The sequence below is a fragment of the Tachysurus fulvidraco genome, chromosome 2 (genome assembly GCF_022655615.1).
Source record: "Tachysurus fulvidraco isolate hzauxx_2018 chromosome 2, HZAU_PFXX_2.0, whole genome shotgun sequence".
NCBI classification, from domain to species: Eukaryota; Metazoa; Chordata; class Actinopteri; order Siluriformes; family Bagridae; genus Tachysurus; species Tachysurus fulvidraco.
Window position 1 is genome coordinate 27,127,076 of NC_062519.1, and position 15,180 is coordinate 27,142,255.

At 37.1% G+C, this 15,180-nt stretch overlaps 1 protein-coding gene across 2 annotated transcripts; it reads left to right on the top strand.

Moving 5' to 3' along the window:
* Positions 1 to 1,673: 1,673 nt before the first annotated feature.
* fstl3 (follistatin-like 3 (secreted glycoprotein)) lies at positions 1,674 to 7,347 on the top strand. Of its 2 annotated transcripts, none has more exons than XM_047810546.1 (5): positions 1,674 to 1,828; positions 2,943 to 3,128; positions 5,169 to 5,384; positions 5,483 to 5,752; positions 6,109 to 7,347. In XM_047810546.1, the coding sequence occupies exons 1-4, from the start codon at positions 1,753 to 1,755 to the stop codon at positions 5,734 to 5,736; spliced, it is 732 nt and encodes a 243-aa protein (XP_047666502.1). In that variant the 5' UTR covers positions 1,674 to 1,752; the 3' UTR covers positions 5,737 to 5,752; positions 6,109 to 7,347. The 2 variants fall into 2 exon arrangements, with proteins under 2 accessions (XP_047666502.1, XP_027025887.1); XM_027170086.2 differs by having other exon boundaries at positions 5,483 to 5,710.
* Positions 7,348 to 15,180: the final 7,833 nt, after the last annotated feature.

Consider the following 15,180-nt stretch of genomic DNA (forward strand, 5'->3'; position numbering starts at 1 on the left):
GCAGACATGACAAGAATCTTTCAATTCAGTGATGTTACTGTACAGTAGGTCATGATAGTATATTTTAAGCTGTAAAATAATAACTAAAATGACATTGTTTAGTCGAATAATTTTCTACTACATTGGGTGTTTACTAATGTTGAATATACTGTATATATATATATTAAATAATTTGAAGGTTTGATTGGGAAATTCTTAATAGTGTTACAATTATAATTGATTTTTTTAGAAGGACCCAGAGGAAGAGATCAGCTTCCTAGAGTATAAATGCAAGTGTAATATGAGAATCATATAGACCTAACTAAAAATGATTATAGCGTCTGGGGATCGGTCACTTATTACCGAATTCCTTATAGATGTGTTAGCAGTACATTGAGCCTAAATATTCAGATTCTGACATTTAATTTAACAAATCTGCACAAATTATTTGGTCATTCAACTGAGCAATGGAATCAGAATGCAAAACAAATGTGTTCTTAGTAACAACAAGCCAGGATAACTACACAGGATATGTGTAGTATCAGGATATGTTATTTTTTTCATCCATTCATTCACCATCCTGGTCAAGTTAAAAACAGATTCCAGGAACACTGGACGGGAGAATTAACCAAGGACCGATCCCAAGAACCTCACACTGCACTAAGCACACTGAAACACAGAGACAACTTTTTTCACCCTACACAGACAGCAGCCCCAGTACAGAAAGGGGCTAAAACCCTGGGGCAGTGAGGTGAGAATACTACAGCTTTGTTCCCAGCACTCCTGTTAATGAATGTTTCACACATATCACAGCAGTGTGATTACAATATTCCATGACAGTGCCACTTGTTTTCTTTGTTTTTGGTGCTTGGCACCAAGGCCATCCATCAAAAAGCCGTTATAGAAATAACCACGGTCACATTGTGGGTAGCTGTGTGGGCTTTGACTTGTAAAGGAGTGGAGCATCTGCTCTAGATACTATTCAAAGCACATAGATGTGGTGTGAAGAAGTTTAGGAAGCAAATTGCTGGTGACCGCAGGGGACTGGGAATATAATGACACCCAGACGCAGCAACCCGAGGCAAGCAAAATAAAGACAGCAACAACCTACAAGTGGGCAAACCATACTATATAGGTTACAGACTATATAATCCCTAATAATTCTGTCTTAAGATGAAGTACAGTGCTACAGCATTTTAACCACAAAGCTGTCAAGAGTGTTGTGAACTGTTTCACCAGGCACTCATTTAAACATTTATTGGATAAGGATGGAGCCTAAGTTAATCACATGAGAGTGAGCCTCTAGGCTGGCCCACACTTTGTCCGGTTTCAGCAGCTGAGGTGAATGTTTACACCGTGGGAGTTGCGGAATTCAGACCATGTAGCTTGAGACTAAACTCCAGACGGTTTTTCTGCATTATATTTTCGAAACCGCTTTTATCGTCGAACATACTGTTTTCATTAACTTCGGCGTGAATGAGATGAGGTGAGTGGGAGTTTTCTGCCTCATATCCGAGAAGTTACATGAACAGTGAGGTTAAAAAAAAAACACAGAAAACTATTGCCCGTCCTGTCTTACTCACTCAAAGCCAAAGTATTTATATGGAGGCGGGCCGCTATCAGTCACTCACTCCCAGCCCAAACCATTCACGTAAACGGGGGCTGCGCTTCTACCAGAACCCCCCCCCCCCTTTATCTGTGTAAATATTTGAGACGGAGTCTCATTGCTCGAAACATCTGTGTGTGAAGTGTTTGAGTTAACTTCTCATCATCATGAACTTGTTTTCAGTGCTCCACTGTGTGGTGCTCATCTCGCTGTGTGGAACTCTTGCAAAGCACCAAGCCAACGGTAAGTCTGAGAGATTTTTTTTTCAACAAAAAAGTTTCTGTCAATAATAATGTAAGCCTTCGATTCATCTATCTGATTTGTAGCAGACTCATGACTAAAATATAATAATATAAAAATATATATGTACTGAGAGACAGACAAACCGTCAGGTGCAAGGAAAAAGGTGCAAAAAACTTAACTGTGAAGATGTTCATTTGAGAAATACAGTGTGTATTTAACAACTTAAATAAGGTGACTCTGAAGCATATCAAGAATGACATAAAACAACTACAATTCATTTTTTTTATTTAAATAATATTAATAAATAAAAAAAATAAAAAAATCTTGTATAAGTTTTATTGGCTTATATTTGATGTTTACCTGTGAGGGAATTTTCTTACTATAACCTCTGTAATTATAACGTCACTGCATGATAAACCCTAGTTCTGAACAAGTACACATGCAGTTTTCTAAATAACAGAATATTAAATAATTTGTTATGAATTTAAATGCATTATTTGTAGGACATGACTTGGATATGTGTTGCAGTGTAATACTAGCAGTATGTACTGGTGTTAGTGTTAGTACTGGTACTGGCAGTTTTTTGAACGTTGTTTTGATTCTTGCATCTGTTTTACAATTTATCTACACACATCCAAAATATTTGGCAAACGCAATAAAAAAATGTTTTAAAAGACGTTTGCCAAGACCCATCAGGACTCCAGAGCAGAAGAAGAAGGCAGAGTTATTATCAGAAAGAATACGCAAAGACTGACCAAGCAATCACACAGTTCTATCAGATAGAAGTGTTGCTCAAAGGATACAAAAGATGTAGAAAGCATTTATGAAAGCGCACGTATGCACATATAAGTTATTAGAGAATATTTATGTCAAATTCAGAATGGGAAATGTAAACATCTGTCCTGATGTTTTTTACTATCTTTATCCAAACCTGTGATCATCTGTTTTACATTTTGTCATAAGGTTACGCAAATGTTAAAAAAGGGTATGTTATACATTATATCGTAATATTGCCAATGATGAATTCTCTCTCTCTCTCTCTCTCTCTCTCTCTCTCTCTCTCTCTCTCTCTCTCTCTCTCTTTCTTTTTCTCTCTATTTGTGCCTGTATACAGCGGGCATGTGCTGGCTGCAGCAAGGCCAAGAGCAGCGCTGTGACATGGTACTGATGCGCGGTGTGAGCAGGGATGAGTGCTGCGCTGGAGGCCGTCTGGACACAGCCTGGTCCAACAGCAGCCTGCCTATCAACGAGGTCAGTCTGCTGGGCTTCCTGGGCATTGTGTCCTGCAAACCGTGCAAAGGTATGTCCTAAATCTTTTCATGTAAATCCATGAAATGGTGGTATTCTTTTGAGTATGCGACCTTGCTTGCTCTGATTTCTCACATGTTGTCTAAATTTACATTTATTCAATTGGTATCCTTTTTTTTTTTAATCCAAAGTGATTTAAACATGAGAGAGAATTTAATACAGATAAATGCCTGATCATTGCAGAATTCGGTGCAAGTCAGTAGCACAGAAGTTTGTTTGAAGTGATTGTGATTAAAGAATGCAACATATTTTCTACACTTAAAGGCATCATCTAAATAAGTCCCACTTATAAGTCCCAATAAGCTTTGCAATAATAGATGAACCAGACTGCTCAAAGGGAAATTTGTTCTTCATCCAACCTAATACCATGAAGATTTTTTTTAGAAAGGCTGGAACAGTGTTTATGTGTGTCTCTGTGAGCAGTAAGTGTTTCGGAGGTCATCGTGGATCAAGGTACTCTAGTGAAGGCGGAAAGAAGAAATTGGAAAGAGGATAAGCATTTCATCCTCAGACACGCAAATCTGGGCCTGATGACTGGGTTCTTTAAACTTTGTTCCTGCTCACATTTTTAAAAAGCTTTGTATGGTTTTAAGCCAGATGTTTTGTCTAACTCTATCCAGCTGTTTGAGTACTATCCACTATTGTAAGACTTTGCCAGGTATGCAGGTTACTCAAGACATTGTAAGTAAGTAATTTCTTCACTGATTGTCAAGATAGCAAGATGGTCTGCAGTTTCATACCAGGTATAAATCTTTAGAAAATCAAGTTTTTAGATATTATGTACCTTGCTTTCAAGCCCATGCTAAAGATGGTGGTAAACAGGTGTCAAACTGCAACTGTACATGTACTGCACATGAGTTAAATAGAATGCTTTCGATACAATAAAGGTTCCTTTCTTCAGCCCTTCCCTCTCCTTTTCACTCTTTCCGAATGCTTATTGGAAAGCAGGCTTGTTTTGCCTTCCTTCCGCAGAAATGACCGAATTCCAGCTCACCGCAGAGAGAAATGGCTGCCACATGCTCATGAGGTCTGGTCCTCATAAGCCGAGAACACAATCAGTGCCATTAGATACGTCCAAAAAAAAAAAAAAAAAAGCAAAGGGGAAAAAAAAGTTGATTTTATTATCTGTTCCAGAATTCTTCCCTTCCATTCCCATAAAAGTGTATGGACTACTGGACTTTTTCTTCTATCTATTCCAGATGGCCCAGCTCATACTTTCTCTCTAACTTCATTTGTATTTTTCCTTACATTACAGTGTTAGAGGTGATCATTGGAGCATCCAATTCCTGAATGGTTGCCTAACCTAGCTGAAATCATGCCTAAAACAAAGCAGAGAAGGAATGTTGGGATTTCCAGAATAGGCATCTATATCTGGTCTTGTTGTATATGGTTTAGTGGCTCCTCACTAAAGACTATAGAGGTTTTTTGATGACCAGGCATTTCAAGACCTTGGCATGCATCAATATTCACTTTACAGAGGACATGAGTGAGATTATTAGATGTTGATGTGTTGCTACTTTGGAACATTATTCCAGCTATATGCACTGCAGTGACAGTAACTGTGCTGTGATGAGATTATAGTGATGTGATCGAGGGGATTCATTATTTTTGTTGAATGGTTTTAACAATAGACATTTAGATGAACAGACATTGACACAATGCAGCTTTTCTGGATGTGCATTTGGATGGTTAATAAGTAATCCAGCAGCAACATGAGTATGAAACCCTCTGGATAATGGGATTATAAATCATTACAATCCACAAAAAGAAAGAAGATGAATAGCAAACTATGATGTGTTGAAAGTATGAACAAATATATTGGAAATAAGGGTTTTTAGTTGAGACTTTATGATTACAGAAGCATATCAATGGCAAATATTCATGGTGTCAAGGTGGAATTATCTACAGCAGTACTACATTGTGATAGTCATGCTGACGAAGAGGTGTTTTTGAGTTCTAGATGCTTTAATATTGTAGGAAATGCTAAGGAAGGATTTGTTAAACACCTACTTTAATACCCTGTTTCTCATAGAGACATGTGAAGGAGTGAAGTGCGGCTCAGGGAAGGTGTGTAGGATGAAGGGTGGGCGTCCCCAGTGCATCTGCTCACCAGATTGTTCCAACATCTCCAGAAAGCATGCCATCTGTGGGAGTGATGGCACCACATATAAAGATGAGTGTGCCCTCCTGATGGCCCGCTGCAGAGGCCACCCTGACCTCGAAATCATGTACCAAGGAGAGTGCAAAAGTTAGTTGTTTTGAACCTTTCCCATTGGTTATGAAGTAGAGAATGAATTGAATTGTTTGAAAGAAACTAAACTAAAGACGTCTAACGTTTGTTTTCAGAGTCGTGCTCCAATGTTGTATGCCCTGGCACCCACACCTGCGTGACGGACCAGACCAACAGTGCCCACTGTGTGATGTGCCGCACTAATCAGTGCCCAATTCCCCTGCTCGATGGTCAGACCATCTGTGGCAACAATAACGTCACCTACCCAAGTGCCTGCCATTTACGTCGTGCCACCTGCTTCTTCGGCCGCTCCATAGGAGTGCGCCATTACGGCCAATGCAGGAGTAAGGACTATACACCTGTGGATTAAACACCTTCCATATACGGTAGAGCTGATCATATTGGGGGAGCAAAGATGTTTAAATCAAGGTTTTCTACATACAAAGAGTAACATTTATTTTTATTGGATAAACTAGTGGATCATAACACGAAACCAGAAAAAATGTCAGAATGTCAGAAAAAACTGACTAATGTCAGAAAAAACTTTCTAGAAGTTTCCCGAAACAAATAAACTTGGATTGTACTTAAATTCGTCATACTCTTCCACCTCTGGGTCTTCAGTCTACATCAAAAACAGCAGCTTGAGACAGAGTAGCTTGGGGTCTTCCTTTTGTGCATTGTTTTAATTCAACAATTGACATTACAGTAATAATCCGTGTTCCATTTTTTTGTTGTCTTTCAGGTGAAGAAGCTAGTGAGGAGAATTCACTCTTTTAGGGAGCTTGGCTTTGCATGAGACCAGCTTGTACTTCCGATGACAGCACAGTTTATGTGAGTGAGTTGTAACCTCCCGACAGAGTCATCCGTTCTGTTAAATGAAGCGCTAGATGCATGCAGTACATACTTCAAGAGAAATGTGCACCTCTCTTGCTCTCTGTTATGGTATTATAACATATGAAAGATTTGAAGATATAAATTTGGTCCTGACTATGTGCATATTGTAAATACATTACTGCAATTATTTATTGGAGACTGGAACGGTTTCTCCAAACGTTTGTTTTTTTATTTATATTTCCTTTTGTTTGAGCTGCATATTCCCAGATCCACTGCTTTCAAATTGATATTTATTATGTTTTCATGTACAGACCAGTTAGAGTATAATGCAGACAGTTTAATTAATTCAATGAAATGCAATGCCTTGCTATATGACTAACTCTGAAGATAAATGACATTAAAGCATTGTTTAAAATAAATGACAAAGCCCTAGATAATTTAGAGAAACGTCCCCAAATTCACTTCTTTCAGAAAGCCATGCACCAGGACAGGCGGCAACATTACACAATCTGGAGACTATTTATTACGAAAATTAAGCCAAAGAGGATTGTGTGCTGTTCGAGTTCTGCTCCCTCATGTCTGGAGGTTAAAGAGTTTACAGACATAGAACCAGAGCTTCCAGGCCTGATGCTGTGCCACTTGCACGAAGGCTACATTGGCATGAAACCTAAAATAAGCTGCCTGCTGAGCGGTGAAATTACAAGCTACAGTCTAATAGCATTGTTTTTTTTTTTGTTTGTTTGTTTGATTGTTTGTTTTTTTTAATGAGAGAGCTGGGTCAGTCCAAAAAATGTTCAGTTCATTGTACTATTTTATGGAACTGGCGTAATTGTTGTGTGAATGTGCACATTTGTGAAGTACTTGAGTGCAGTGATGCAAACCATTCATTTTTTTTTAACAGTGATATTCAGTGAATCTCCACATAAGTACTTTGGTAATCTGTTATGTTTTGAAAATAAGTGATAGGACCGTGATGTAGGCCTGCTCATTAAAAATTTTTATGAACCACAAATTTATATAACCTTGTAAATATCTTTTTCTTTTTGCAATCTTTGTGTATCTACTGTGAGATTTCTTAATGTATCGACCTATTTTTGTATTTTAAAACTGACATTTTAACTCTGATTAAAAGAGACTTCTTGATTCACTTATGTGTAATCTCTCCTCACGCTGAAAATGTAATTGTCAGTGACATTTAAGAACATTTCCAGTGACTGTTGGAAGTCTGTTTGGTGGAACGTGACTACAACCAATTTTCAGTTTTCCTACTGACAGACGCAGAAACTAAATGACAATCAAACATAACAGAGACTACTAATGAAATGCTTTCATGGCATGATCCAGTGCTGTCCATTGCTCTCAGAAACCCACAGTGCTCCAGCTGGGAGTTAATGCATCGTTTACAACTTTCAGCATCAACAAAGGCGAACCGCAGAGATTACCCCTGAGGTTTTGTCTTAAGGACTTTCAGAGCCTTAGTTCTGACCAAATGAAATCCAGTGATGTTATTCACAGCTAGTGACAGTGCAGTAAAATTCCATGACCCTTTGAGGTTCCCTGAGGGTGAGGTGGGACACCAGAAGACCACTGACTCATTTCCCTGTATGAAATAATTCACTTCTTGTTTTTTTAATTAATTTCTTTTTTTAAAAATCCCTTAGCCCAGAGAGGAAAGAGGCACTCCCGGCTGCATGCCACATCTGGTTTAACTTTGGAAGATGTTTATATTCCAATCCAAGCATCATTTTATAACGGTGGGACTAGAATTAAATGTTTGCTCAAACAGACCATAACAATTCCGTACCAAAAAAAGTTGTTTTCTGTTGTGCCTCCCTGTTGTTTTGTGGGTCTGTTGCTTTCCTCTGCAGTTCTCACGACTGCGTTAAGCTCTTTGTCTGAGTGGCACTGAAAATTTGTTGATTGAACTCAACTCCTCGTATTCAAGCATCAATACACTGAGTGAGTGTACTCACGTTCTGACGTGAACCATTGAAATTTAATAACACCACATTGGTAACATAACACTAATCTGTAAATCAGATTATACTGCGATCTAATACAATGGGTTTAAGATTTGGTCCCGCTTTATGAACCCTACGAAGAAGAGTATCTAGAATGACACGTTGTCCTCATACCATTCATTTAAAGTAAAACCATTGAGACGCCATCTTTTCTAGAAGAATCCAGTTTCCCTGAAAAAAGATCTCAAGTGCACTTCATCTTCAAGCTGTTTGAGCTTAGATATGAATAAATGATTAAAAGAAAAGAAACTTTTTTTTTTTTATTTAATTTTTTATCCGAATGGGAATTGTACTAGTGCTTTCGATTATATTCTTTCCCCATCAGTACCTAATGGTTTAAATTGCATCCTAGTCTCTAACTCTTTTCTTGAATTTTAATGCTCTAGAATATATTTAATGTGTATTTAATGACAGTTGCATTGTTTATATTATATAAGTTACTGTATATAAGTCATTCCACATACACGCTTGCAGAGACATGAAATATAATCTGAAAAATTTAATTCAAACCATAGTAAGAACTTGAGTAGATGTTAAGTAATAAATGCCAATGCAAAATAAATAAGATGTTTTATCTTAGATGCTGTCTGGTAGTAGCAACAATGTCTCAGAGGTTATATGGTTCAGATCCTCAGAACAAGGTGCTTAAAAAATGGAGACACTGGGTTCAATTGTGCTTTAAACAGCAGTCTTACACATCTCAGTCTTACATAACTCAGTTAAACCATGATATTTGCTTTAGTGCACTAGCTCAGTGGAGGTTACACCCAAGGTTATACCCAAGCCTCACCCTTTGTTCAGTGGATAATCTCACCTGGATACTGTTGACTTGTACCTAAGAACTGAGGGTGTAATCATAAAGACTGTAATGCTCACTAAAGTACACTGAAGCAAATATCATGGTTTAAAAGTAGACATAAATCCTAGAAGTCCTGTTATATGGGTATGTAGTTCTAGTCAGTGAAGTGGTACACATAAATAAATAATTAATCCCTCATATATCTGTAGATTCATCGATTCTTTAAGACTGAGATGAGATAATGCGATAATTGCACAGAATCACAGAATTCAACTGAATCACTAATAATGTTCCAGGAAAAGCAACATTATTGTATCGTGGTGTCATAAACAAATTAAACAGTATACATGGAAAAAATGACAAAAGATATTTTTTGTAAATATTCTCGCTTTTAATTGTGCTGTTTGTCATTACTGGGAAAATCCGATGATTCATATATCCGATGATTCTGATGGTCTGATGCACTTATTGCTTTTCCAGTCCATCTCTTGTGCGTCTCGGCTCATGTCCAAACTCGCTTCAAAAACATTGCTGCACTGACTATGAGTATCAAAAGCACCACAACTCATAGTTAGTATATAGATAAAGTAATGACAATGCCCTCATCCACAGGGCACGAGGGCTCACTGAACACTAGAGTATAAATGATGTAAATTATATGCTATAGTCTTCACATTCACAAGATCTCAAAACTGATGCCGTTTTGGCAGGTTGTGTGGCCCACCATCTTAAGTGTGGTTTATACTTCTGCATTTACAGGTATTTTGTGTGTTTACATCACGATGAAAAGAGGGGGATCATGAGTAGACGTGGCACACAAAGACGCAGTGACATGCTAGTAACATTTCTAGTATTTCTACTACATTTCTATATTTCTATTACATGTCTATGCTAGTAACATGCTAATAAAATTTCTAGTTGCATTTCATGTTGTGAAATGTCCACAAGACTAGTTGGTTCCTGTTTCCTCCATCCTGAACACTTTCCTGTGATGAATATTTACAGATGTTTGCAAAGCACAGACACTGAAAACTCCCTCAATCAATGTTGTTAAATAAGAATCTCCTTGTTAAGAGTCACCATATCAACAGTCAGACAACCGTTATTGATAAATAGGAACATGGTTTTATGTTTGATTCTTTTTTTTTTTGTCTATTTGTATATTTTGTCTAAAGAGTAGCTATTAGTATAAACATTTCAGTTCAATTACAACATGCACTATTGTCAAAATTCTATTAAATGTGAAGCCTCGCAATCTGCTTTTAATATTTTTATGTGGTTCACTTGTTAATAGTTTTTTGAATCTTCATAAGAGGTAAGGTCTCAGAATGGCAATCGGTTGCTTGTCTAAACAATTGTAATTGTGTTTAGCGTGAGTTTGACTGGTAAACCCTGTAGTGCAGTGCTGCTTGTTTTCAACATGCACTGAAATTCTTCTGAAACTGATTAAGGCACTAAGGGGGAAGAAGATGATGAAATGTGCCAACTCGCTCCGGTAAGCCTCGAATGACATGGAACCTCATGTACCCAATTGGCGGTTACGCCAACAGACATTCACACAGCTAAGTAAATCATTTCAGAATTTCCTTAATAAAAATGAAATTAAAGTTAAACCATTCATTATGTTGTTCTGACATGTATTTTGTCAATAAACCTACGTAACTGTAGGTCTGCTTTATCGTTACCCACTGAGACGAGTATATGCTGCCAGAAACTTTCAGTTGACAACAACATTTTGAGGTTCTAGGAGACCACCCACTCTTCCTTCTGCTTCCCTCAACTGGAGTGGCTCCAGACCTGCATGAACTAAGACAGATGTGGTTTATATGAATGACGTCATTTTTTGGATTAAAAAATGCAAACAAAATGATTTTGTTTAGTGTATTCAACTGCCATTGCAGGTTTGTTTTCTTTAAATTGACTTAAGATTCAGAGATTTGTTGTGTCAGAAACTGGAGACAACATGTTTCAGCCATCACAGTGATCACAAAGCACCTTAATAGTTACAGTTTTTAGAGTAACAAAATAGTGGCAAAATTCTTTCTTCATACAGGTCTATATGAGTTGATTCAAGTAACCTGAAATTACCACTTTAGGACACTTTATTCACCATCTGAAACACCTAAAGAGCTATCTTTTAATCTTTTAATGTTTATCACATAGTGTTAAACCAAAAAGGCTAGAAAAAAGGTTCATCTTCTAGAAGATGTTCTGGAAAACAGCCATCTAATCTACCAGAAACATTTCTCAAAATAATAAACAGTCATGTTGTCTATGAAGGAAACGGATTGAGCTTCCTTGTTCCAAAGAGAAAAACAGACTTCGGAAGTTAAGCAACCTCTAATTGTTCCAATTAAGTACCGAAAGTCGAGCTAAGATGTTATCTCCAGGCTGCTCTACTGGGACGGCCCGTCTGTGTGGTCTGCTTCCACATCGCTTACTGATTTGCTCCTTCGGTTCAATTCATTACAGATGACAAATTGTGCAGTAAACGTCAGATTTTGATTGGAATTCTGCTTTGCAGGACAGCGGATATTTGAAGGCAGATTTCCTCAAGACAAGCCACACTACTGACAGATTAAAGTCCCAATTTAGGGAATACATGTTGTTCTAGTAAAAAGGTCATTTTTCTAAAGACTCTGGATAAAATACATCCAGTCATAATACATCCAGTCGTAACTCACAAACTGAACTGTTCAACAGTTCAGCTTAATGCCTGTATTAAATTACTGACTATTTAGAAGAACTGGACTCCAATCTAAAATTATGAAAGTTCAAACGTCATGGAGGAAATACTGTTCCTGGTGATCTCATTTAGCCATATGGAGTCTATTTCCTTAGAAATCTACACATCAACAGAGCTCTCAGACCTAGAGCCCGTCTGGAGGACAGACCTCAGACCTGATATGGTCATTAGACACACATGAGTGCCACCCAAGCAGTTCAACACATCTCCTCTTATCTGTGCTATCTATGCCATGGCTGGTCTGAGGTAGCCATATTGTTTTCAATGCACTGGTCCTTGACCGAATCCATTTGACACATCTGCTCCTGTTAATATCTTCCAGCAGACGATAAGGATCTAAATCGGGCATGGCATCATGCCTCCATCACTCATAATAGCTTAAATGGAATATTTCCAGGAGCACAACACTGAGGTAGGAGGTAAACTGGGAAGGTAAACATTGTTTATACTGTAGTAATGTCAGTGAAATTCCAGCCACCCAGCAAAGGTCAATATAACAGTAAATACTCCAAACCTTGGTTCACTTAATGTGCAATTAAGTGGTATAATAGTATATATTAAGTGATATGTGGAGTTTACCTGATAACCTAATATGTGGCTTGCTATTCAATAGATTTATCCAAGATCATGGATAAGATTAAGATGGAGAAATATATATCCTATACCGTGTGGTACTTTGAATTAGCAGCTTTTTTATTTTTGGGTCTTGGAGAATGGTTATTACTTTTGACAATTGTCTACTATATTTCAAATGAAAACACTACATTTTTATGTTCATCACATATTCATCACTATATTTTCTTCTCTATAATAATATGAGCAAAACGTTTTTAGTATGAAACAGTTTTAAGGAGATTAAAGATCCTAAAACTAAAAATCTAAATAGAAGTGACAGGAAGATTGAGATCGAATCACTGCAAATACATGAAAACATCTTATAAAATAAATAAACAAAAAGTTTTATATGATTATATTTTTTACTTTGAGACAAAATCAAGAAAAGTTAATGTATTATGATATACTTGTGTACCATTAAGTATGTAGTGTACGTACTGAATTACAATTAGCTAATTGCCACACATTTGTTGGTTTCTTGATGAAAGGGGCAATAATTTCTCACGAAAAACTAAAATCATGAGGTTGATGTCTTTTTATATCATAAATATTTATTGTATATTTACCTGAAGACTTTAAGTCGATTTAAGCATTCACACTTTACTACTGAACACTATAAAATCTGTACTTTTGTTTTAAAACAAAGCTGAATCGTTGACTCGAGTAAACAGTTTTACAACTTTTACAACCTTCAGTGAATTTTGTACAGATGGTGTTATCAACGTGTGACCTGATGGAATCTACGATGATGAGATCATCTGACATTTGTAATGACGTTCCTACCAAACAGAATAATTGGCAGCACAAATAAGGTGCTCATATTTGCACCCAGAATTAACAAGCACAGATTGTTTCCTCACATGTGTGAACCAATGCTCTCAGATGGTGTTAAAACTCTCTCTGGCTCACACCCAGAATGTTTTGAAGTTTGGCCTGACGCATGACTGTAGTCAGAGTAAGTGTTTGTGATGGGAAACATTTGGTGAATCACACAAGATGGTCTAGGCCAGAATTTCTCAATCCTGGTCCTGGAGTATAATCCTGATTTTCCTTACTCTTATCTCATCACATTAATTCATCTGCTAATTAACAAGCATGAACTGTTCTTCATTGAGGTAGAGGATGGAAAACACTAAGGATGCATACTAATACTCATATTTGTCCGATATTATGTTCGTTTATTCATATTCATTAAAAAAATGACCGTGTTATAAACCTAGTGTGCAATGTTGACATGAATAGCTGGCTGTAATTCACATGTTGATTTCAAACTGTGCTCTGCAAAATATCATGAGGGGATGCTCTAGCTTTTTTCTATAATACACTTATCTCTATCCTTAACATCAATTTTTGACATGTTCTTGAATTTCAGCTATTATCGTCCATTGACAGAAAGGGATTCAGATATAATGAAAATAATGAAAAACAGACATTTCTTACAGCTGTACAGAAATGATATTTGAAGAATTCTGCAGGAAGGAGTCGGTGTTAAGTCTGTAATGAACTCGGAAATGACGCTGACCTATTAGTTCCTCAGGAGCTCTTGGTTGCACAATTCCACTCGACTACAAGCTGTTGTAGAAAGGACATTATTTACATTTACATTATTTATTGTCCAGTCTCATCTGAATGAGGATGAGGTTCTCTTCTAGGCCTGGTTCCTCTCCAGGTTTCTTCCTCATATCATCTCAGGGAGTTTTTCCTTGCTCATTAGGTAAAGATATTAGAGATAAATAGTACCTTCATTTAAAACTTTAAACTTTAACATTTTTATTCTGATTCTATACTTCTGTAAAGCTGCTCTGAGACAATGTGAACTGTTACAAATGCGATACAAACAAAGTAAACTGAATTGAATATTCTGAAATGAAACAAAACATGCTCTTTATTGCTGTTTTCTGTAAATCTTGCTTATTTACTTAAAATGCACTAGCTAATGTCTATTAAGCCAGTTAAGTAGATGAACACTCATCAGTGGGCCACTGTTTAAACCAGGCTATATAAAATGCACCATGATGATCCTAAATAATCAAAACCGATCACTAGGGCTGACAATGACATAATGGTTATGTTTTAGTATGTCCTACAAAGCTGGGGGGTTGATTCCCATCACTGCCCTTCATGCCCTGTGTATATGCAATTCTATTGGTCCACTCTGAGTCTTCCACACCTTGTGAACCTTACGCCTTCTGAACCTTACATCACCTGGTATGGACTCCAGGTTGCCCATGTAAAATAAGCAGAAGATGGGTTAGAGGAATAGATTAATATACTAATACAGCATCAATATTAGCAACTAAGACTATCTGTGTAAATATGTACCATAAAAGCTTATTTGTACTCTGTCTGGAAAAAAATAATTCTTAGAAAACACACAAAAATATGTAGGGTGTATTTTTCTGATGTTATTGCACACATGATGATGTCTGTGCTTTGGTCTTTCAGTCTGTGTCGTCACTAAAACTGCCTTTACAGATTCAGTTATTGCTTTGGCCTTATTGTGGCTATTACCTCATTATTTATTCCTAGGTGGCAACAACGAGTAATGTTTTCACTGTAATGTTTTGAATATTGAACAGTAGGAAAAATGATGCAAGCACGATGATTTGTAAAAAAGAAAAAGGAAAAAAAAAGACTTAAAATGAGTCTGAAAGCAATGCATAAGGGAAATTCTAGGCTTGCATAGCTGCTGTAACCACATGACCTGGTTCTAACCCACGAGTCTGAGCCTCTCTCCAGACACAACAGAGAACTGTGAAGCGGCTCATGTAGTGACGCATTTAGAACTGAGAATACAAT

Bases quoted from the DNA above. Each gene is read 5' to 3' on its own strand.
- fstl3 (XM_027170086.2), top strand. From the start codon at position 1,753: ATGAACTTGTTTTCAGTGCTCCACTGTGTGGTGCTCATCTCGCTGTGT. The intron at 3,129-5,168 runs GTATGTCCTAAA...TGTTTCTCATAG, and splicing joins GTCCTGCAAACCGTGCAAAG to AGACATGTGAAGGAGTGAAG. The intron at 5,385-5,482 runs GTTAGTTGTTTT...GTTTGTTTTCAG, and splicing joins GTACCAAGGAGAGTGCAAAA to AGTCGTGCTCCAATGTTGTA.